Source organism: Mesocricetus auratus, unplaced genomic scaffold (assembly GCF_017639785.1).
Source record: "Mesocricetus auratus isolate SY011 unplaced genomic scaffold, BCM_Maur_2.0 Super-Scaffold_100010, whole genome shotgun sequence".
NCBI lineage: Eukaryota > Metazoa > Chordata > Mammalia > Rodentia > Cricetidae > Mesocricetus > Mesocricetus auratus.
In genome coordinates, this window is record NW_024429194.1 from 33,071,762 (window position 1) to 33,096,255 (window position 24,494).

Here is a 24,494-nt window from a genome sequence, read left to right on the forward strand (position 1 = left end):
CTCATCTATTAAGTGTTGTGTAGATACAGAGGAAGCTTCAAGGGCCCCAGGGATCTTGGGAGTTCCAGGTCAGTGATGCCTAGTGGAGTTTATCTCAAGAGGCAATGGTGGAAGCCAGCTATGGTGACTCTACCTGTAATCCCTAGCACTTTGGGAAGCTGAGGCAACATGATTACCTTCAGTTCAAGACAAGCCTGGACTATAGGATAAGACCTTGTCTCAGAAAATGGTGGGAGTAGTTAGGGGAAGGAAGAAAGATCCAAAAACAGATTCTTTTTTGTTGTTGTTGTTTTGTTTTTCGAGACAGGCTTTGGAGGCTGTCCTAGAACTAGCTCTTGTAGACCAGGCTGGTCTCAAACTCACAGAGACCCGCCTGCCTCTGCCTTCTGAATACTGGGATTAAAGGCGTGCACCACCACCACCTAGCTCCCAAAAACAGATTCTTAGCAAGCCCATGACCCTCAGCCAATTGCAATTCTTGGAACTTCATTCCAGATATCAGACTTCAATACAATGTTTCTCTCTGACTCTGTCAATTCATTTATTTGCTCCTTTCTTCCCACTGAAGCTTCTAAGAGGCATCAAGATATGACTCCCTGTGGACAATTGTCTCAGTGGCGCTGCAAAGGCCACAGTCTCTGCCTAGGCTATGGATCCCTGACCTTGAGTTATACACACCAGTGAGCTAGAGCAGCTGCATGCAGTGAGGGCTATGACAGCCTTGCATGAAGTCACTATGATAGTAACAGTTTCTGTTAGGTGTGGCAAGACCAGCAGACTGTGTGACACATCAAGTTCATCTTGTAAGGGGACAATTTTGTCCCTAAAGTGGGTGTCCGAAAAGTTTGGGGACATTTGGCAGCTTCCCAACAAATTCACACCTAATTTTAACTCTTAGACCATAGATCTCCAAAGCCAAAAGTAGCTGAATAGCCCAAAATCCCATAATGACATTTTCTCTGACCCCAGACGTCCCCAACCCCACATCAAAGAAGGCCAAGAATGCAAGCCAACTCACACGCACTTCCTTCTTTATTTTTATCCACGGGATCGGGGTGCAATAGGGTATGGGCCCTCAGACAGACAAGTGTAAGGAAGAGGACATGGAAACTGTTTTCCACACCCTGCTTTCCTCCTAGCTGATGGGGGCGGGGGAAGATAATGGTGGCTATTAGCTGTAGCTTTTAGATGCAAGCACAGTGCTGTGTAATAAGGTTGGGTACCATCTCATACTTGAAAGAGTAGCCTCCATCTGAGGTGGTTCGGACACGTAGGGACCTCATGCTCCCTGGTAGAGCAGCGCAACAGGGCTTGGCCCCTGGCACCAAAAAGAGGGGCTGAGCAGGGGTAGGAGGAACCCCAGGGGCTGGCAGGGGCAGATCGGTCGTGGGTATCCCGCAGCTACCATGGCAGTAGTGGAAGATGAAACTGGGAGGATGCACAATCCAGCGGTCCCAGCCCAGCTCTTGGAAGGAGATGTTAAGTGCAGCTCGATGGCAGTAGGCATGGGCAGCAGGCTCTTCCGGAGGCCTCTGCAGTAGTCGCAGTGCTGCGGGAGACCAAGGCCAAGGCATCGAGGGAGTTGAACGTCGGGCCCTCTCCCCCGCACTGGGTGGTCTATCCCGGGTGTGGGCCACTAGGAAAGGCATGGTCTCTGGTCGGGCTGAGCAGGTACAGAGAGGGCACCGAAGCAGCAATGCTAGGACGGGGTGGGTCAGCAGAGGGAGAGCAGAGGCCGCCAGGTGCAGTACAGCCCAGCGAGGAGGTCCCTGTCCCCAAGACACAGGCACAGCCACGGGCCCCCCAGACGACAGCACCAGCAGGTCTAGCAGGGTCCCAGAACTATTGGAGAGCACGGTGTTCTTCCTGTCTAGCCCTGTGTGGAACCACAACTGGGCGGAAGTCACCTGGTGGCTGCGCATGTGTTGGGATGGCCGGAATATGTAAGTGAAGAGACCTTCTCCAGCCTCCTGGGCAAGACCTCCAGCAGCTGGCTGGTCCTCACAGGTGGCACCTACAGGGGACGGATGGAAAGACAGGGCAACCTTATCTGTAGGACTGGAAACATCTTCATGAGAAGAATGTGAGGACATCCCGCAGTGATGATTAGGTGTCAAACACTGTTGACTCGTACACTCTCTGGAGTCTTGGGGAAAACTAACAGAGGCTCCCCAGTTTTCCATTCACCATCAAAACAAGACATGGGCGCTGTCCTAAACAGTTTTACCGATTAACTAAACAGCAATGTGTAAGAGTCCATTTCACTACTTTCCCCCTCAGGTACACTGGTTAGTGTCCATCAGACTAACATAGTGATTACCTTGGCTGTTGTGTGTATGGGTGTTTATGTGGCTTTTGACGTATCTCATATCCCATGATGTATCTCAGAAATTTTATATGATAGACTCCCTAAAATAACTGTATCTTCAAAGACAGTTCACAGGGTGGGGAGACGGCTCATTTGCTAAGAGACTTGTGGCTTGAGCATTAGGACCTGAGTTCAATCCCCAGCACCCACAAAGAAAGTCGTCTGCATTCCTGTAATTCCTCTCAACACTAAGGAGGTAGAGACACTTGGGGCTTGCCGGCAGTCAGTCTGACTACTGGTGAGCTCTCAGTTCAGTGACAGACTGTCTCAAAAGCTGAGGTGGAAAGTGACTGAGGAAGACGTTGGGTGCCAACCTCGCACCTGCTCACACACGCGTGCACGCGTGCGCGCGCGCGCGCGCACACACACACACACACACGCATATGCATAATCAAAGGAGAAGACCTACTAAAGAAAGTGGACAGGAAACGGGGAAGGAAAAGAGAATGGAATGAAAGGAGAATAGAAGAGGCCCATCCATCTCAGGGACACGCAGCTGGCATTCCTGTCCCAAAATACACGCAGACTACAATAACTATCATGGGCCAGCTGTCGTCAGAAGACTGGCAATCAGGGCTACACTAGTACATAGCCTCTTTCAATATAAATTCTAACAATTAATCCAATTTCTGGACAAGACACTGGGGCTGGAGATAGGAAGTGGCTGACAGTCAGCTACTAAGTGGCCAGGCTGGGATTCCACTTGATCTGAAATCCATACTTTCCCCTACTATGCTGCCAAGGGCCGAAGGGAGGGAAGTGAGGGGACCTCTCTAAAAGAACTGTGGGCCCGATGAGAAGGGAGCCCGGTGGGAGGAGGGCTTTTCTCTTCCAGTCATCAGGACACACGCTCAGGGATGAGAAAGGGACTCCTGGGGCCATAGCTAAGCATCTCAAGTCCCAACTGCCTAGTGCTAATGAAATGGTGTGTGTGTGTGTGTGTGTGTGTGTGTGTGTGTGTGTGTGTGTGTGAGCACTGCCTCCGTAGAGCCTTAGTTTCCCTTTGATATTCCAGTTGTGCCAGGCCCACTAGATCGCTCCAGCCTGAGTACAGGCTACCACCTATTTGGTGATGATCAGGGAGGTTTAGGAACTGTCCCATTGCTGCAAAGCCAGCTGAGTTCTGGGGCCGCCATTCACACCCAGATATGCCTGTCTCCCGATCTCCTGAGATAGGTACCAGCTACTTTCCAAAGTTGACCTGCCAGTCCCCAATTTCATTACCTGTGGCTGGGAAAAGGATGACCTGGGAGACATCCTCCTCCTCTGGTTCAGAGGTCCTGTGCATGGAGCCCCCAAGGGCGTGTCTTCTAGGCAGCCGCCTTATTTCAGGACTCCCACCTTCCCCAGCCATCACTGGGGGACCCAAGGCATCTAGGATAAGAGCCTTCACCTTGGCCAGGACAAGCTCCCGCACCAGTTCTGGCCCCTGGCAGCCATCCCCACCCTGTAGGGTCAACAGCAAGAGGAGCAGCAGAGATGGCTGGGTCAGCATAGTTCGCTTGGCCCTGACAACAGGGAACCCACACCCTGCCCCGTGCCCCTTCTGTCTAGGACCTCCCCATCCCACTGCCTGCCTTCTTCTACCCTTCTCACCCCCGGCTCCCCCGTCCTGCCCACGCCCCACAGTCCCAGTTGCCCCTGCCCATGGCATTGAGACCTCCTATCTCTGACGCAGATGTCTGTGGCCCTGAGCCTTATCTCCCACTCCCGCCAAGAATGTGGGGGAAGGGGCTGTGGAGGGTGTTCACCCCAAGTGACCTGACCCATTCATGTGAGAATACAACCCATCACACACACACACACACACACACACACACACACACACACACACACACAGTCGACGTCGGGTACCACAGGTGCCTGGGTGTTAAGGTTGGCTAGTCATGAGTTCCTGAAAGTGTCATTTGTCAGGGAGACAGCATGTACCAACCCCCTCAGACTTAATGGGGTTCCTTTCAACCACAGCAGCTGCTAGAGCCATCGTGGGAGGGAAGACCTGGGTCTGGGGCTCTGGGCCGAGGGCAGGTGGTCCCGCCTGCTCTATACTTAGCCTGGAGGAGCCAGTCTGGGCTCTTGTCCTCCAGCTGTGTCATCAGAGAATATTTTTGGGATTGGCAGCTGCAGGCGCCTAGGCCACTCAGGCCCAAGCCTGGCCGGCAGTTGGGAACCTGGCGGCTGGAGGTGGGAAGGAGGAGGGGAAAGAGGCCCAGGCTGTGGGAGGGGGCTGGGAAGCGAAGCTCCCGGGAGCAGGAAGCCAGGCCGCCGGCAGACTAGGCTGCAGGGCCCCTCGCTGCACAAGCAAACAGGAAGGACTGCCCCCTGAGCTCTGGGCTCGGGGCCCGGGAATCGCCGCGCAGCAGGGCTGCAGCTCGGGTCGAGGGGAAGGAGGCCAGCGGACACCGGCGGGCACCGGAGTTCCGCGGGTCCCCGCTCCTGCTCCGCCACGCTCCGGTCTCGGTTCCCGGCCTTCCCGCCCGCCCAGGCGGGCCATTTGCAGCGGCCGCGATGAAGGCTGGCTCGGGGGATCAGGGGAGCCCCCCGTGCTTCCTGCGCTTCCCGCGGCCCGTGCGGGTGGTAAGTGGCGCCGAGGCCGAACTCAAATGCGTGGTCCTGGGGGAGCCGCCGCCCACTGTCTTGTGGGAGAAAGGCGGAGAGCAGCTGGTGGCCTCGGAGCGCCTGAGCTTTCCGGAAGACGGCGCCGAGCACAGCCTGCTGCTGAGCGGCGCGCTGCCCACCGACGCCGGGGTCTACGTGTGCCGCGCCCGCAACGCGGCCGGAGAGGCCTACGCGGCGGCCGCCGTGACCGTGCTGGAGCCCCCCACTCCAGAGCCCGAACCCCAATCCTCTGAGCGACCATTGCCACCACCGGGCACCGGGGAGAGCGCCCCGGTGTTCCTAACGGGGCCCCAGTCCCAGTGGGTGTTGCGCGGGGCGGAGGTGGTGCTGACGTGCCAGGTGGGAGGCCTCCCGGAGCCCAAACTGTACTGGGAGAAGGATGGGATGGCCTTGGACGAAGTGTGGGACAGCAGCCACTTCGCGCTGGAGCCGGGCCGCGGCGAGGGTGACCAGGGTGCGAGCCTGACGCTGCGCATCCAGGCTGTGCGGCTGCCCGATTCCGGGGTGTATGTGTGCCACGCCCGCAACGCGCACGGCCACGCGCAGGCCGGCGCGCTGCTCCAGGTGCACCAGCCCCACGAAAGCCCGCCCCAGGACCCGGATGAGCCCCCCGTACCCGTGGTGGAACCTCTCAAGTGCGCACCCAAGACCTTCTGGGTGAACGAGGGCAAGCATGCCAAGTTCCGCTGCTACGTGATGGGCAAGCCAGAGCCCGAGATCGAATGGCACTGGGAGGGCCGCCCTCTGCTCCCTGATCGCCGCCGCCTCATGTACCGTGACCGCGATGGTGGCTTTGTACTTAAGGTGCTCTACTGCCAGGCCAAAGACCGGGGACTCTACGTGTGCGCAGCGCGCAACTCGGCGGGTCAGACTCTCAGCGCAGTCCAGCTGCACGTGAAAGGTAGAGCACCGTGCCTTCGGTGCCCTCAGAGGGCCTCCATGCTCTTGTCCACCTCCGTGTCCTGGGAAATACAGAATTCCCGTTTCCTACCTGCGTCCCACCCTCAGGGATGCAGATTTAGACGTCTCCAGTACACTTGTGAAATGCTTAGCAAACTACCCAGGCAGATGTTGAAAACCACTAAAACCACGAAATTTAGGGATAGATGACTACGTGTCTGTCCTTTCATCTATGGTCACAAAGATGACTATGGGACCTTTCAAGCCCTACACTCTCATCCTTTGCTCTTCTAGGCCTCCTTTTCCCTACTGGATTCCCATCTGTAGCTTTGTCTGTAAGATAAAAGGAGCATTTTATGGGTGTAAATAACTACGTCTAAATTTATAACATGCTAATCAGTAAGAACAAGGGGGCTGCTGTATTGAAAACACACATTTGGAGTGGAGGCTCTGTTCACAGCTTCAGGCCCTGAATCTGTTGGGAAGGCCCGTGCAAACCTCCCTGAAGCAACTGCTCATTCACAGGGGAGATCAGCTTGCTAGAGGAATAGTACCCAGCAATCTTTTTTTCTTTTTTTGTTTTTCGAGACAGGGTTTTTCTGTGGCTTTGGAGGCTGGCCTGGAACTCGCTCTGTAGACCAGGCTGTCCTCGAACTCACAGAGATCCGCCTGCCTCTGCCTCTGCCTCTGCCTCTGCCTCTGCCTCTGCCTCTGCCTCCCGAGTGCTGGCATTAAAGGCGTGAGCCACCAACGCCCGGCTAGTACCCAGCAATCTTAATTCTTTCATTAATCTGCTGTTTAAGTTTAAAAGAAGATGAAAGTAAAAGAGCATAAATAAATAAGTAAATAATAAAAAAATTACCTAACATGTTTTCAGTACTCATGAACAGAAAACACAGAGAAAACAAAACGTACCTAAAAGTCACGCTGGAACTAAAGTTCTCCTTAATAGGACTTGATCACAACTCGAGGGATTACACTTTCATTAGCTGTTGCCTAACTTTCTCCTTCCAAGGAAAACATGTTGGAAAGTTCCCTTGAGTCCTGCCTGGCACTTAACCAAGTGTGTGGTACCTGAGCTGTGACAGTGTCCTCGGGGGCACAACTCAATGTGCCCAAACTTGCCAGGCCAGTGCAAAACTGGAATGTCCTCAAAAGTAAGGAACCGTCTCCAAGTGGCACAACAACTTGCTTCCCCAGTACAAGTTAGCTCTCTGGCGGTTTCCTGTTTCTGAAACGTGGGTTCGAAATGCTTTGCATGCTATTAAAATTCAGTGCAGACCCCCACAGAATTAGGGAAAAGTTGTAGAGTTAGGGGACAGTTTGAAGATCACTGATCTCACTCAGCTCTTGTCCTCCCTCTCTCCATTTAACACACAAGCAAACTGATGTGTCCAAGGTGATGCAGCTGGTGAGCACCAGGGTCAGGCTGGAAATTAGGCCATCTAACTGCTGGGCATTTGGCTGCCACCCCCAGGCTTCTGGGAAGAGCAAGTAATGTTTGGTACCAGTCCCTCTCCTGTTTCTCCTGAGCCTTCTCTTGCTCCCCTCTTTCTGCAGAACCCCGCCTCCGGTTCACAAGGCCCCTCCAGGATGCGGAGGGCCGAGAGCATGGGATTGTAGTGTTGGAATGTAAAGTACCGAACTCTCGAATCCCCACGGCCTGGTTCCGAGAGGACCAACGACTGTTGCCCTGCCGCAAGTACGAGCAGATTGAAGAGGGCACCGTGAGACGTCTCATCATCCACAGGCTGAAGGCGGATGATGACGGCGTCTACCTGTGTGAGATGCGGGGTCGAGTGCGCACTGTAGCCAATGTGACAGTCAAAGGTCAGCTGGCCGGGGGGAGGAGGCTGAGGCAGGTGGTGTCTAGATCCTGGGCTGATGGATTCCCATCCACATCACAGGACCCATCCTGAAGCGCTTACCCCGGAAGCTTGATGTCCTGGAGGGAGAGAATGCGGTGCTGCTGGTGGAGACCCGAGAAGCTGGGGTCCAAGGTTGCTGGAGCCATGATGGGGAGGAGCTCCCAGCTACCTGCCAGAGCAGCTCTGGTCACATGCATGCCCTGGTCCTTCCAGGCGTGACCCGAGAAGATGCTGGGGAAATCACCTTTAGCCTGGGCAACTCCCGTACCACCACTCTGCTTAGAGTCAAATGTGAGAGCATGAAGCCCTATAAACAGGAGGGTAGCCGGTTGCCAGGTCCTGGGTTGGCAAAGGGCATTTAAAGCAGAAGTGTGGGTGGGGGGCGTGTGCAAGGCTCAGATGAAGATCTCGACTTTGTCTCAGGTGTCAAGCACAGTCCTCCTGGGCCCCCTGTATTGGTTGAGATGTTCAAAGGCCAAAAGAACACAGTCTTGTTGACCTGGAAGCCTCCCGAGCCACCCCCAGAGACCTCCTTCATCTACCGCCTAGAGCGGCAGGAGGTTGGGTCTGAAGACTGGGTCCAGTGCTTCAGTATTGAGAAAGCTGGAGCCGTAGAGGTGCCAGGGGACTGTGTGCCTGCCGAGGGTGACTACCGCTTCCGAATCTGCACCGTCAGTGAACATGGCCGCAGTTCCCATGTGGTCTTCAATGGCTCTGCTCACCTGGGTGAGTTAATCTTTTCCCTTTCAGTTTCTGTACCCCAAGTCATGCCTGCCTTTCTCCGACCCTTTGTCCTTAATGGCATTTTTCCATCCACTGGCTTCTGCCCTTTCTGGTTCTAACAGCCATATCCTGTCTCTGTCCCAGTACCCACAGCTCGCCTGGTGTCAGGCCTGGAGGATGTGCAGGTGTATGACGGGGAAGATGCCGTCTTCTCCCTTGACCTGTCCACCATCATCCAGGGCACTTGGTTCCTTAATGGGGAACAGCTCAAGAGTAATGAACCAGAAGGCCAGGTGGAGCCCGGAGCCCTGCGGTACTGCATAGAGCAGAAGGGCCTGCAGCACAGACTCATCCTGCAAGCTGTCAGGCACCAGGACAGTGGAGCCCTGGTAGGCTTCAGCTGCCCTGGTGTGCAAGACTCAGCTGCTCTCAGCATCCAAGGTTGGTACTGGAGGACACCCAGGCAGATAGGTTCAAAGCACCTGTTTTGCCTGTTTCATAGCTGGGCTACAAGAATACGGGGGGCATTCGTGATGGGCTCCAACGAAGAGTTCAGAGGTTGAGAAGGCCAGTTTCAACTCACAGCATATAGAGCTTCCTTGGGCTCATCGGTGTCTTTCCTATTCTTTGGATTGCTTCACTTTGCAATAATTCTGTCACATTGGGCCAGGGTATAGCTCAGTGATACAACATTGCCTAGCATATGCAAGGCCTTGGGTCCAACTCAAAAATCAACAAAAAATTATATGTCCTCTCATTTGGGTGGCATGGATCCTGGCCCTAGTCCCCGCCTGCTTTCTGTCATCTTGCCTGATTGCCAACACTGTATCCTAGCAGTTCACCTTGAGCCAGGCACAGCCCTAACCACTTGACCTAGTTAATTAGCACAATCCCGTTGGTAGCCCTATAAAACAGGTTCTTCATGTGGGAAGACAGGCACAGAGAAGTTAAATGGCCTATCCACAGGTAGTCTGGTTCCAGGATCCCCCCCTAAACACACACACACACACACACACACACACACACACACACACACACACACCATGCCTCCTTTGGAACAAGGAAGGGGAGGGAATGTAATATTACTCAGGATTGGTGGGGTGCTAAAAATTCAAGGGCCATCCTAGCACTTAGCTGTGCTGCTATTGCTAGAGAACCTAGGGCCTTACAGCATCAGAAGTAGAGAGCAACGGTAGGGATTATCAAGAGCAGCATTTCTACATTGTAACCCAGGACCACTGACACCAGAGGCACCAGGAAAGACGGACTCTTTAAGAATGCTTAGGTATGATAAAAGCACTACGCCTAAGCAATGGCCTGAAAGCCTGAGTTGGACTGTTTTCTGTTGCCATAACAGAATAGCTGGCGCTGGGGACTTAGTTTAGCCCACAGTTCTGGAAACCCAAAGTCCAAGGTTGGTCAGCCAGATCAGTTCAGTCCCTAGTGCCCTTCCCTCCAACCTTTCACTGAGTCAGAACTTGACAAACAAGTAAAGGCTGGAATCGGGTGCATGGGGTGAACCTGCTTTGCAGCAGCGTACTCAAGAACTGCCTGGGGGCCTTCGAGAGCTCCCACCAGGCCTTACCACCACCACCACCGCCTCCGCCTCCTGCGCCTCCTCTCCTTTTTCTCTTGCTGCTTGTTCTGTGCTTTTGTTGTTGTTGGTCGGATGGTTGGTTGGTTGGTTGAGTAGGTGTTTTGGCTCTGGTTTTAAGGCGGTGTCATCTCCCGGCCCCGGGCTTTCCCTCTTAAAGGTTGCAAACCCCTGTGGACCACATTTCTGTCACATGCACCGTTCAGTGACAACTCAGATCATATCCAAACCATAGCAAAGCGCATCCTTTGGTTTTTGGTTTTGGTTTTGGTTTTGGTTTTCAAGTACAGGAAACTGAACGTAGTACCTTATGAGTGTGTTTGGCAGACGTCCTGCCGCTGTCCTCTTCCCCTTTGCCCTCAAACATGTTTTTAAAAACCCCGACTGACGGCTGGGCTTTAGCCTCTCATAGCAGTTGGTCCTCCCCATGCGTTCTCCCCTACAGGAGCATCCTGGGAAGGGGATGCATATTGGAGCAGAATAGACCAAAGGCACCATAAGTGACCAGCTTTCTCTCCATGCAGAAAGCCCAGTGCACATCCTGAGTCCCCAGGACAAAGTGTCACTGACCTTCACAACCTCTGAACGGGTAGTGCTGACCTGTGAGCTCTCAAGAGTGGACTTTCCAGCCACCTGGTACAAGGATGGGCAGAAAGTGGAGGAGAGTGAATCTCTCATAGTAAAGATGGATGGGCGGAAACACCGGCTGGTCCTGCCTGAGGCTGAAGTCCGAGACAGCGGTGAATTTGAATGCAGAACTGAAGGGGTCTCAGCCTTCTTCAGCATCACTGTTCAAGGTCAGGAACCGTGCTGGCCTTTCCCGCCTGACACTGATTCTGGGAACTTTGTAACCCCTGCCCCTGTTGGCCTGGTGGAGGTCCCCTTATGAGAAGGGCTTTTTATTTGTTTCATTTTGTGGTATTTGGGTGTGGCTTAGGGCCTTGTGGGTTCAAGGTGAGTACTGCTGAGATACATCCCTGGTCCTGCATTTACCTCCTTAATCTCTCATGTATCCACATCATAGAGCACACTTGCCCACCTGCACATGCACAGCCTCTGCTGGATTGGGTGAGGGTTCTAAATGCAGCTGAGGGAAGACGGGAGCGGCAGGCATTTATTGAGAGCCTACTCTGGGCTAGAGCCGTACTAGGTAGTTTGCACCTGTGCTATTTTGTTTAATTTCCACAACTCAATAAGGTATCATCTCAACCAGACAGTGGTGGCACACGCTTTTAATCCCAGCACATGGGAGGCAGAGGCAGGTAGACCTCTGTGAGTTCGAGGCCAGCCTGGTATACAGAGTGAGTTCCAGGACAGCCAGAGTTGTTCCAGGATTATTATGACTTCACTGTCATCACTTAGCCAACAAAGATGGTGACTTCGAATCTCACCCAGGCCTGGCTTCTTCCTATTACATGTGGTGGTTGAAGTGTGCAGAAGTATTAAGTATATTGGTCTAGTGGTTCACATAAGACAGGAGCATGATGGAAGATTGTCGCCAGTGCATATGTTCCCAGGTCTCCTGGGATATCCAGAGTGGAAACATCCAGGACTGAGCCTGGGGGATCTTCTTTTTAGAAAGCTGACAGTAACTTAACAAGGTGACACATGCAGATTTGAGGCCAGCCTCAGCTATGTGAGACCTCATCTCCAAAGAAGGGAGGGAGGGAGGAAGCTGACTCTCAAGGAGGGCGGCTTAAAAGCTACTGAGCACTTTGTGTAGAAATCCATTACCAGGAGACCTTGTGACCCCAGCCTGAATATGTCCTGTGACAGGGAACTCACTACCCATATTAGTCAATACCTGAGACATTCATTGATAATGAGAAAAGATTCGTTTGGGGGATTCAGACACAAGTGGACCGATTGTTTTGAGTCTGTGATGACAGAGGCAGGGTTGTATGTGGCAGAGCAAATTGTTCATCTTCATGGTCAGGAAATAGGAGGTGAAGGGGATGGAATGAAAGACAGGCCCCCGTGACCTAAGGTTTTCCCGTCATGTCACGCCATATGTAACACCGTGATAGCCGCAGACCTGCCTGCAAGCCCTTGACATCTGGACCTTGGAGAAACGGCCTGTATGCAAAGCATAGCACTGCCCAGTGGAGTGATTGTTTGATACTGGCTAAGTCATCCTCCAGGCCTCTCCTTCCTGTCCTGTCCTTGTGAAGGCAACAGCAGACTCAGCCCTGTGCCTGTGATTGAGATCACCCTTCATCCTCTGTCACTATTGGATGCCACTCAGCTACCTTTGGGGACCTGTGGATCTCTCGGTGCTGTCCCAGCAGGGTCTCATGTCATTTGTCCCCAAACTCCGGCATGCCGGGGCTCTGGTAACCCTTCTCCCTTACCACCAGTGTCCTGCTGTGTAGAGACACGTCTCCTGCCCCTGGGTCATCTCTGTAAAGGGGGTGTTTATGATCCATCTCTGTTCCCCACCCAGATCCCCCAGTGCACATTGTAGACCCCCGGGAGCATGTGTTTGTGCATGCCATCACTTCTGAGTGTGTCATGCTGACCTGTGAGGTGGACCAAGAGGATGCCCCTGTGCACTGGTACAAGGATGGGCAGGAGGTGGAGGAGAGTGACGTCATGGTGCTAGAGAGGGAAGGGCCCCATCACCGCCTGGTGCTGCCTGCAGCCCAGCCCTCCGACGGGGGAGAGTTTCAGTGCGTCGCCGGGGACGAACGTGCCTACTTCACTGTCACCATCACAGGTGGGACCAGCTAGAGAAGCTACGGCACACTCTCCTGTGTGTCACACTTCTAGGCCCCCCCCAGGCTCCCTGCATTGTCTAGTCCTAAGCACGTTACTGGCTACTCATCCCCAGAGAGCCCTGTCTTCTCCATCTTCTAGGAGTCCCCTGCTAAGACGGTTCCTTGGGGGCAGCAGTTCTGTTACAGAACAGGCAGTACCAGGTGTGGAAGGGGTTAAAAAATCTCCGAGGCCTGTAGCGGACCCCAGTTCCACCTGGGACCCAGCCTTCCTCTCCCACATTTTATTTTTTATGCTGTCCTTGTCTCACCCCAGAGAATGTGAACTGTTCCCACACCTAAGGCTGACACCCCAGCCCCTGTTATGCCGCTCCCACACGAAACGTGGTGAGTTTGGGAGGTCATGGTCCTGTCTTTCTGACCATGATGGCTGTGTTCAGGATTGTGGGGCTCTAGCTGTGAGTGACCACCTACAGAGTGACTGCTCCTTCAGCGCGTGGCAGACTTTCAAAGCATAGGAGACGGGCATGGATCAGGTAGGGTGGCAGGGCACCTTCGTGCCACGCCCTCTTCCCCAGCAGCAGATGTCTCTGTCCTCCAGATGTCGCCTCGTGGATCGTGTACCCCAGTGGCAAGGTGTACGTGGCGGCTGTGCGCCTAGAGCGCGTGGTGCTGACCTGTGAGCTGTGCCGGCCCTGGGCTGAGGTCCGCTGGACCAAAGATGGGGAGGAGGTAGTGGAAAGCCCAGCACTGCTCCTGGAGAAGGAAGACACCGCCCGCCGCCTGGTGCTGCCCTCCGTCCAGCTTGAGGACTCCGGCGAGTACTTGTGTGAAATCGACGATGAGTCTGCTTCCTTCACCGTCACTGTTACAGGTGTGGGCCCAACCCAGCCCCCAGAATCACCAGAGGACAGCTCTGAGAGTGAAGGGTGTTGCATGACTGCTTCCTCACGTGCTAGCTTACTGGTGTGAGGAAGGGAAGTGTGGGTTGAGGGTCCCTGCTGGAAAGAAGCTGGAACCCCAGTTGGAATAAACAGGCCCTTCTGCAGTGTCAAGGCTAGGTTTAGCGGCGCTCCACCAGCTCACTGACAGAACCCCCCATCACTGGACCAGGTGCCTGGGCTACAGGACAGGGAGCTGCCAGAGTAGCTAGGAAGACAGTTGTTAACTAGGGGTCGCAAACGGGGAGACCCTTGGGCTCTGTGCAGCCCACAGATGTGTTTTGTTTGGCCTGCAGAATCATACCAAAGTCAGAACAGCCCAAATAACAACCCGGAGTTATGCGTCCTCTTGAAAAAGCCGAAGACCCGGCGGCTCTGGTCCCGTTTCCCCCCATGGCGACGAACGGCTGGCACTGAGTAGCAGCTACCCCATAATATGGGGCCCCTACCCCTCTGTTCCACCCTTCCTGCCATTCCTTGTGCCTCTCCCCAGACCTTTTGGGCTATTGACTTGACCCTACTTGGCCTCTGCATTTTGCGACCCCTGTGTTAAACCAATAAACACACCAATAAACACTACAAGACACCTGTGATAAGTGTGTTAGGGCCGAGGGCCCCACAGAACAGGCAGGGAAGACCTGGAAGAAAACCACCCTGGGTGACTGTGATATAGGCTGGGCTCCATATATTCAGCAGCATATGAACAGACATGCATTTCCTTCCCAAAGGGCACAGCCTAGTGAGAAAGTCAGACACGTGTCTGTGTAGGCTGTCAGGGTCAGCATAGAAATCCTAGGGCTGGCAGCTGCTATCCTGGTCAGGGTAACGAATATATTTATTTACTCTGTTGTAGCTAAGTTAAGAGCTGGGCAGAGAATATTCTAGGTGGGGGAAGTACAGGGTGACTACAAGGGATGGTTTAAGCCAGAGACTTCAGGATGGTAGTGGGGGAGATTTAAGCAGTTCTGGGCATCACAGAAGAGCCCCCGTGGCAGCTCTGAGACAGCTACCCTATTGTTCATGGCCCTGTTACCTTCTTCCCTGGCCTGCCCAAGGAGTCATGCCCTGACCAAGCTGGCTAGGCACCTCCTCTCCCTGCATCCCGGTTAGCGGAACCCACAACGGCAACAAGGCTATTCACACACTCTGTTGTACAGCCAGCTACCTTCACTCTCGTTCCCAGCCCTGGCCAGACACAACAGCCACAGCCACAAAGCACCGGGTACCAAACAGCAAAGCTCACACAAATTCACCACGGCATCTCCAGGCCAGAGCGGATCAAGCCCCACACCAAATGGGTTCTGTTGTCGTAGCTTGCCTCCCAACTCACTGCCCCAACCTGTTCCACAGCCCAAGGAGCTGCCTTCTGTAATCTCCTGGCCTTGCCATGACTGGATCAGACACTTTGAGAAAAGAATCCCCTGTGTGGAGGTGTGCTACAAGACCTGCTGTGGTTGGGTACCTCCGTGAACTGAAAAATCCTAGTCAGGGAAGCTGGCAGTTCTCCAGCCCGGCCACAAGGGGGCCAGGTGGACTCTAGTATGGAAACTTGATTCCCAGAGGAACAAGAGGGCGTGGTACTAGGGTAAGCTTGGGCTTGCTGACCATCTAATAACACTGACTTGGTTCCTTTTCTGTGGAGGAGTGGCCTGTGCTTGGGGATGATATCCCCGAAGAAGCGTGTAGCAACCCTGGGAAACTTTTAGACAGGTGTTAGCATCTCTGGTGTATAGGAACAAAAAGCTTTCCTTAGTTGCCACAAGCCTGGGCTTGGATTCCCTCCTACTGCCAGCATCAGGAGAGCCGGCCTGGATCAGAAAGTGCTCCTCCTGCCCCCAGCAGCTGTAGTCATCCGTGACCTGACGGACAATTCATTGCTTAATCATTCTGTGCCTTAGTTCTTTGATCTGGGAAATGGGGTCAGCATAGTGCTTTCCTCCCGTGCAAAGTGCTTAGAGCCATTGCCAGCACATCAGGAAGTTTCTGTTCTTACGCATCTTGACCATCCCTTATGCACAATTTTGAAAGACCCCAAACCCTCAAACTCAAGAGGCAGTCATGTGGTATAGTGGTGCACATCTTTAATCCCAGCACTCGGGAGGCAGAGGCAAGTGGTGCTCTGTGAGTTCCAGGCCAGCCTGGTCTACACAATGAGTTTCAGACTGGCCAGGGCTATGTAGTGAAACCCTTTCTCAAAGGAAAACAAAAAAAGGAAGAAAGAAAAAAGAAAAGAAAACTTTGGCAGTCAAATTTATTTCCCTAAAGCTGAGTTTAACTACTGCATACTTAATTGCTCTTTAATTATCTGGTAGGGCTTGTATATCTGTATCTTTGTGAGATGTAACTGTATCTTTTAATATGTCTTGCTGAGGGCAAATACATTACACAGCAAAAATTGTTAATGGGAATAGTAATAAGGGGTGGGGGCAGGTGTCTTCTAAATGGGAAATGCATCCTTTTTAGACTCTGAAATATTCTGATTTCTGTAAAGCTTGGCCCTAGGGATTTCAGAGGACAGATCGGGGACTTACTATTGTGCCACGCAGTACTCAGGACTATTATTACCACATGGGCAACAGGGCCCCAACCCTGCCAGTTGGTGACAGCTTTGTTTGCCCTACTCCACAGAACCTCCGGTGCGGATCATACACCCCCAGGATGAGGTGACCTTGGTTGCTGTGAGTTTGGAATGTGTGGTGCTGACATGTGAGCTGTCTCGAGAGGATGCTCCTGTGCACTGGTATAAGGATGGGCTGGAGGTGGAGGAGAGTGAGGCCCTGGTGCTGGAGAGTGATGGGCCTCGCCGCCGCCTAGTGTTGCCTGCTGCCCAGCCAGAGGATGGGGGCGAGTTTGTGTGTGATGCTGGAGATGACTCGGCCTTCTTCACTGTCACTGTCACAGGTGGGTAGTTTCTGTGGGCACTCCCAGGGAGGGGGAGAAATAGGGTGCTATGAGACAGGCATCAGCTATCCTTACTTCCCTCATCTTAGGGACCCCCATCTCCCCTCCCCCATACCTCTTCTTCAGAGCCTCCTCAGTCCTAACCATTAGAGAAATAAAGCCAGGACAGTGACCACAGGCCTGGTGAGGGGGAGCCCAGCAGTTAGGACCACTCATTCATCTAGCAAATGCTTATCAACAAATGCCGTGCTTGGCACCATCGTAGGTGCTGGGATACAAAGTGAACCAGTGAGCTACAGCTTTCTGTGTTCGTGGAACTCACATTGGGAAGGGGTTGACAGACAAAAATTAAAAATAAAAAAGGCAACATAAATGGTTTGTCAAGTAACAAAAGATCAGTGTGTCAGAGGCAAAGCATAGTAGGGGAGGAAACTGGGCTGGATCTAGGGAGGAGTGACCTGATAGATCTGGGTATGAGTCTGACCTGCCTCTGTGACCTTGGGCAAGTCCTTTTCCTCATAGGAGCCCTCAGGTCCTTAGCCATAAAGTGTTTTGGAGAGGCAGGGAGACCGAAGCCTTGGATCAAAATCATGTGCCCCTTTCTCTGCCCACCCACCAGCCCCCCCAGAGAGGATTGTGCACCCAGTAGCCCGATGCCTGGATTTGCAGTTTGGGGCTCCAGGACACGTGGAGCTCCGCTGTGAAGTGGCCCCAGCCGGGTCCCAGGTGCGCTGGTACAAGGATGGGCTAGAGGTAGAGGTGTCAGATGCACTACAGCTGGGTGCCCAGGGGCCTGCCCGCACGCTCACCCTGCCCCACGCCCAGCCCGAGGATGCCGGAGAGTATGTGTGTGAGACCCGAGATGAGGCTGTCACCTTCAACGTCAGTCTGGCTGGTGGGTGTGCCGGGCCAGCCTGGGGTGGGGAGGCAGGGCCTGGCTTGGGCTTACAACCTCCTTTCTTTATATAGAGCTCCCAGTGCAGTTCCTGGCCCCAGAGGCAGCCCCAAGCCCGCTCTGTGTGGCTCCTGGGGAGCCAGTGGTGCTGAGCTGTGAGCTGTCCCGAGCCAGCGCACAAGTGTTCTGGCGCCATGATGGGAGCCCGGTGCAGCAGGGCGAAGGCCTAGAGCTGAGAGCTGAGGGTCCTCGCCGAATCCTCTGCATCCGGGCTGCAGACCTAGGTCATGCGGGTGTCTACACCTGCCAGACTGGGGCGGCTCCAGAAGCCCCAAGCCTCAGCTTCAGTGTCCAGGTGGCTGGTGAGTACAGCGTGGGCAGGAAGCCTTAGTAGCACCCCATACCCAGGGCTCCCCCCGCTTTCCTAAAACACCACATCTGTCCCCTGGCCCTGTTTCCCCAGCTTGCCTCCCTGCCCTCCTCCTTGCTCTCCCAGTGACCCCTAGCTCTGACCCCACAGAGCCCCCGGTGCGGGTAGTGGCCCCCGAGGCAGCCCAGACGAGGGTTCGAAGCACCCCAGGCGGGGACCTAGAGCTGGTGGTACACTTCTCCAGGCCAGGGGGCCCTGTGCGCTGGTACAAGGACGGGGAGCGCCTGGCGAACCAGGGGCGGGTGCAGCTGGAACAAGCCGGGGCCAGGCAGGTGCTGCGGGTGCGGGGGGCGCGGAGAGGGGACGCGGGGGAATACCTGTGTGACGTACCCCAGGACAGTCGCGTCTTCATCGTCAGTGTGGAAGGTAACAGTGCTCCCCTCACACCCATTGGTTTCTGGCACCCACAAAGATCGCCCCTTGTCCTTCTGGGCTCTTCTCCTCTTCATCTCACCCAGCTTGCTGTCTGTGGGCCCCACCAGTGTGGGCTTGACCTCACCCTGAGAGAGAAAACTCCTTCTTCCAGGACCCTAGCATGCTGTATGGCTCAGTAGATAAGAATGGGGCCTCTAGAGTCAGCTTGCCTGGGGTCCAACCCAGACTCTGCGGTCTGGGAGTTGTGTGACATTGGCCAAGTTGTTTTACTTCGCTGGACCCCAACTCTGAAGTGGGACATTGGATAGGTTTCTATGACTATTAGATGCTGGTATAGAGCTCATAGTAAACGACTTGGGAAGAGGTGCCAGGCTAAGATTGCAGGGAGCTTACTAGGGCATTGGCATTCTGGTCTTTGGGAGAATCCCCATGACCAACACACAGTAGAATCTCACACAAGCTGTAGTAACTGGTGGGAGATGAGGGCTTGGGTCGTGAGAAGAGAGGGAGAAAGAAGGACCCAGTTCACTGCCCCACCCCTGCTTCCAGATCCCCCACCCGTGAAACTCGTCTCTGAACTGACACCGCTGACGGTCCACGAGGGCGATGATGCCACATTCCAGTGTGAAGTTTCACCACCAGATGCCCAAGTCACCTGGCTGCGCAACGGAGCCGTTGTCACTCCAGGGCCCCAGCTGCAGATGGTTCAGAACGGTTCAAGCCACACTTTGATCATCCGGGACTGCCAACTCGAAGACACAGGGACCGTGACTGCACGGGTGGGGGCCACAGACACAAGCGCCAGGCTCCATGTCCGAGGTTTGTGCTACTGAGAATAAAATGTTCCGCTCCCTGCAACCCCCTCACAGTTCCGACTTAGAAGTGCGATAGCCAGGGCCAGCCTTCAAGGTCAGGGCTCCATGACCTCCTATTTCCTTCCCTTCCAGAGACAGAGCTGCTGTTCTTGCGGCGCCTGCAGGATGTGCGGGCTGAGGAAGGTCAGGATGTGTGCCTTGAGGTAGAGACGGGCCGCGTGGGTGCAGCTGGAACCATCCGCTGGCTACGAGGTGGGGAGCCTCTTCCCCTCGACTCTCGCCTGACCACTGTCCAGGATGGCCACGTCCACCGCCTCTCAATCCGTGGTGTCCTACTTACCGACCAGGGTACCTACGGCTGCGAGAGCCACCATGATCGCACCCTGGCCAGGCTCAGTGTGAGGCGTGAGTGCCCTGTCTTCTAATTCATCACCCACTGGCTGGCCCAGAGTCCCTGAGACCCCCCACCCAAGTGCCCCTTTCTGCTAAGGAAGAGTCTGCTCTGGTCACCCCAATCAGGGGTTAGGGCCTGAAGACTCCCTGCTCAAAGAAAAAAAAACTCTTTTTCTAAGGTTTTCTGGTTACCTCAGAAGTCCAACTGGACTTTGCTTTCCACCCCCAACTTCCAAGATGGCTTTGCTAGCAACATAAAAGTTATAGTCCAGAAAGACTCTCTGTATTTATTCTTTGAAGTAATGACTGGCAAATGGCGCTTCTCAACTACCACCCCATGCTGGAGCCCTCTGCCATCTCTCTCAAGCAAGTGTCCCTAAAGATGAGGTTTATCTCTACTCAGAGACGTCGAGGAAGTTAGCGGAAATGTCAGTTCTTGGTGACTGGGTGTCACCGGCGATACGTGCTCACTGAAGTATACTTCAGAGCTTCATTGTTCCTTATCTAGTGTTATAGGGAAAACGAGGGCCAGAGAGCAGCCAAAGCAGTGGCAAAGGTCACACAGTACATTTGCAGCTGGGTTCCAAATCCCGTGGATCTGGTTTCAGATTTCCTGTTCCTCCCAGTGTCACAGAATCCCCCCCCCCCCCGCACTCCTCACCCTCCCCCGAAACTCCCTTCATGTGTTTTCCTTTTCCTAACCCCTGACCAAACCTAGCCAATGTGTCTGCCTTCCCTCCCACCCACCCAGTCTGAACTTCTGTAGTTGGGGCCTTCAGTTGAGCGCCGGGGTGGGGTGGGGTGGTGCAGAGTGCTGAGTGAGCCCATGAACCCTGCCCAGAGCTCCATCTGGCATCCTCCCTCTCTCCTCATCTCCCCACACCAGCGCGGCAGCTGAGGGAACTTCGGCCTCTGGAAGATGTGACCGTCAATGAGGGGGGGCAGTGCCACCTTCCAGGTGGAGCTGTCCCAGGAGGGCGTGACTGGAGAGTGGGCCCAGGGTGGAGTCCGTCTGCACCCAGGGCCCAGGTGCCACATTTATTCCGAAGGCCATACCCACAGCTTGGTGCTCAGCGGCCTGGGTCTGGCTGACTCAGGCTGTATCTCCTTCACTGCGGATACCCTTCGATGTGCTGCTCAGCTCTCAGTGAGAGGTGTGGCCTCTGGGCCCCTGCCTGCTAACTTCTTGTGTGTGACCACTGATCTAACAATGCGGCTCTTACTGACCACCCTGCCAAAGTGGGCAATCCCTGGACCCTCTGAGTCTGTGTGGCCCTCACAGGGACCACTTGGAGCGTATGACTGCCCCGTTGCCTGTCGTCCTGCAAACTGTGCTACCTTAAACAATCCCATGTCTGTAGGGTTCCTCTACTATGCCTACTGGACATGGCCCCACTGACTACTCTTATTCCGACCCAGTGATCCCCTTTGCTGCCTAAGTGTGACCCTTGTAGGCCTTCCACTGAAGAGCCACCAAAGAGTGCGCTTGTGCTAACTTTGCCCGAGGGCCCCCACTTTTCCAGCCCTAATGACTAATCAGAAAGGTGTGGTTAATGCACCTCAGTGCTCTGTGGCGCTCTTATGCCCTCCCCCCCCCTCCCAAGCCCAGTGTCCTCCAGCTTTGTGACCACTGCTGTCCATGCATCTAGGTATGAGGGACCTCTTTGGCATCTCTTCCGCTTCTGCCACTCCCCTCCAGCCCCCGCATGTCCCCTGCTGAGCACCTCACAGTGTGACTGGCAGCGAGTCACGCCCACCCCATTGGCTCTCTGGCCCTGCTGTGTCTCCCACGCCCCAGCCTCTCCTTTGAGCTTCCTGTCCCCCACTCACTGGTGGCCTCCACGGACCACCCGCATGTGTCGCCTGCCGCTGACCCACTGTGCCTGTGTGCCGTGCAAACTGGGTCCCCATTCCTCGCTTACCCTGCCCCTTGGGGCTGTTCTCCTTTACCCATTCTCAGAGGCCCCGGTGACTATTGTGCGGGGGCCACAGGACCTGGAAGTGACTGAAGGTGACACAGCCACATTCGAGTGCGAGCTTTCCCAGACTTTGGCTGACGTTGTGTGGGAAAAGGTCAGAGCATGGCCCTGGTGCAGACCTATGGACAAAACAAACAATAATTGGGGCAAGAAGCTAACACTCACTGTACCTGTGAGACGGCACTAGGCTAAGATTGATGGCACTTTAATTCTCTTTAGTCCTTATAACACCATGGGAAGGTACACCTTGTTATCACTAGACTGGTTATCTAAGGAATGTGTTCTGTGGGATGAGCAGAGTTAGTTGCTCAAGGGCAGGCAAAAGGGGCAGAGCCTATATTGGAAACCAATTTTAGAATCCACACTTGTGTGTGTGTGTGTGTGTGTGGGGTTCATGCAGAGCTCTGAGCTTTCCGTACCATTGGTGTCAATTCTTGGCTCTAAAGTCCCCCAAGGAATGGCACCTTCTCAGAGAAGTGACCAGAAAGAGAAGATGTCGGACAGTCCAACCCTACCATGGGGAATGCAATGAACCCCCTGATGAGTCTCTAGACAGCTTCCAGGGCTGTGGCCTCCAGAGTCTCGCTGGGCTGTCTGACCGGATGCAAATCCCCGCCCTTAGGATGGGCAGGCACTCTCTCTCAGCCCGCGGCTCCGACTCCAGGCTCTGGGCACGCGCCGCCTTCTACTGCTGCGGCGCTGCAATTCCTCGGACACTGGAACCTACAGCTGCGTTGTGGGAACGGCTCGGACCGGGCCTGCGCGACTGACAGTGCGCGGTGGGTACCCAGGGGTGCCCGGGCTAGGTACTACTTTGGGCGCTTAGACTGCGGAAGAGTGTTTCCAATCAGTTTATTAGTAAGGGGGCGTGGCGGGGGCGTGCCCTAACTGTGTGTCCCGCCCCCGCCTCACGACTCCTCCCCAGAGCGCGAGGTGTCCGTGCTCCGTGAGCTCCGGTCCGTTAGCGCCCGAGAAGGAGACAGCGCCACGTTCGACTGCACTGTGTCGGAGACCGAGACCACCGGGCGCTGGGAGCTCGGAGGCCGCGTTCTGAGACCCGGAGGCCGCGTCCGCATCCGACAGGAAGGTCTGGTCGCCTTCCTACCCTCTGTGACCCCTGGTTACCTTGCCCAGGGTTCAGGCAGACTCCGCCTCATTAGGATTAGCTCCGCCTCTAGCTCGAGCAGGCTCCGCCCCACGGCCCCACTACCCGGGTCTCCCGGACTTTCCTCCGCCGAGTCCAGTCTAGCTCCTTTTCGCTTCCTGCCTCCAATTGCGCGCACTGACACTTCGGAACCCCCCTTGGGACCTGCTCGGGTGCTACCCTCGTTCTCGAATCCTCCCGGGAAGCGGCTGAGGCCTCTCTACCTGCCCCTCCCCCAGGGAAGAAACACATTCTGGTGCTGAGCGAGCTGCGAGCCGAGGACACCGGTGAAGTCTGCTTCCAGGCGGGACCCGCCCAGTCCTTGGCTCGACTGGAGGTGGAGGGTAAGCTTCTGAGGCGAAGGCGACAGGGAAGGGCATCATCTTCGGTCCTGGGACTGACTGACTGGCCGCTGGTCCTAGAGATGCTGCTTCCTTCATCTCTCCTCTTCGAGGGGCCCTCTTGGGGCAGGTCACAGAGGGCGGCTCATTTCCTCAAGAGGAGATGGAGAGGAAGAGACTTTGAGCGAGGCATGAAGGGAGACCGACCGTGGCACGGAGGAGTGGATGGAGGTCGTGGGCGGGGAAGATGCACCTGTCCTCTAGGGGCCGTGCGTGTCCTTATTAAGCCCCTGTCCCCCAACTGCAGCGTTGCCTCTCCAGATGTGCCGCCGCCCTCCTCGCGAGAAGACGGTTCTGGCTGGCCGCAGGGCGGTGTTGGAGGTGACTGTGTCCCGCCCTGGAGGCCACGTGTGTTGGTTGCGGGAGGGGGTCGAACTGTGTCCGGGAAGCAAGTATGAGATGCGCAGCCACGGCCCCACCCACAGCCTGGTCATCCATGATGTCCGACCTGAGGACCAGGGCGCCTACAGCTGCCAGGCGGGCCAGGACAGTGCTGACACACAGCTGCTGGTAGAGGGTGAGTGAAGCCCGCTGGGCAGAAGCACAGAACAGGAGGCTAGCCAGGTGCCACCTGGGAGCTGCAGAGCTGAGGCACACCTATGGGAGGTTTTCCTGGACTGGGGGAGGCTCTTGGCAGTAGGTTCTGGTGCATGTGGTGGGGGCCGTGCGGAGAGATCACTCCCAACGTTGAAGAGGAGAGGGAGCCCTAAATCTCAAGAGAACTTTCTCTGACCTTCCTGGGACCCTGCCTGCCAGGGCTTCTTACTTCCTCTGCTTCTGGTGCGTGCTCGTCTCCCCAGAAGACCCCATTGCTACCAGTATCTGTAGCAATGTATGTCACTACCCACCAGTATCAGCTGGAACCTGACGTTCACACACACACACACACACACACACACACACACACACACACACACACACACCCCGCCCGTTGTCCTGCTGGCTTCTGCTCTCCTAAGTAGGTTCAACAGCAGCCTGGGCAGCGACCTCCGTTCTTTTCCTCTTTCACATAGGAGGAACCCACTCTGCCCCAAATCTTTGCATATCTTTCACACATTTTGCTGTGTGTTCCACCCTACCTGCCCCCACCTTTTTGGCCCCACAGACACCCTTGACAGAGACTCTGAAAGGGAGGGACCCAGCTCTTTCCCTTGTGGGTACCCAGGCTCTGCCAGGGGAGAGAAATGGGCTTTGCCCTGGTCTCCCCATCACTAGCCCCACATGCAACCATTCCTCTGCAGGCAACTAGAGGATGGAACCAGACCACGCGGTGCCCTCCGACAGTCTGGAAGGAGACGTACCCTTACAGCGGGCATGGTGGGAAGGAAGGAGCCAGGGATTATCAGGAAACAATAATAATAATAATAATAAAGCTACCATTCATGCCCATGCCTGTCTGTGTACCACGGAGTCCCTGTAGTCAGTGACTCTGAG

At 55.0% G+C, this 24,494-nt stretch overlaps 2 protein-coding genes across 3 annotated transcripts; one reads left to right on the top strand and one right to left on the bottom strand.

The window, feature by feature from the left end:
- Positions 1-1,014: 1,014 nt before the first annotated feature.
- Positions 1,015-5,620, bottom strand: Inha (inhibin subunit alpha). Of its 2 annotated transcripts, XM_040752677.1 has the most exons (3): positions 5,604-5,620; positions 3,593-3,815; positions 1,015-2,014 (listed from the first exon to the last, which is right to left on the bottom strand). In XM_040752677.1, exons 2-3 carry the CDS (start codon positions 3,720-3,722, stop codon positions 1,185-1,187), a joined length of 960 nt encoding a protein of 319 aa, XP_040608611.1. In that variant the 5' UTR covers positions 3,723-3,815; positions 5,604-5,620; the 3' UTR covers positions 1,015-1,184.
- Positions 4,279-24,449, top strand: Obsl1 (obscurin like cytoskeletal adaptor 1). The gene is given in 22 exon segments (XM_005070457.4): positions 4,279-5,888; positions 7,448-7,717; positions 7,795-8,046; positions 8,179-8,481; positions 8,623-8,919; positions 10,597-10,869; positions 12,516-12,788; positions 13,388-13,660; positions 16,356-16,628; positions 17,248-17,523; positions 17,598-17,885; positions 18,044-18,319; positions 18,878-19,147; positions 19,276-19,548; positions 20,423-20,472; positions 20,474-20,690; positions 21,497-21,609; positions 22,138-22,294; positions 22,441-22,602; positions 22,899-23,003; positions 23,308-23,577; positions 24,302-24,449. Coding segments are annotated over 22 exon segments (5,691 nt in total). The 5' UTR covers positions 4,279-4,876; the 3' UTR covers positions 24,310-24,449.
- Positions 24,450-24,494: the final 45 nt, after the last annotated feature.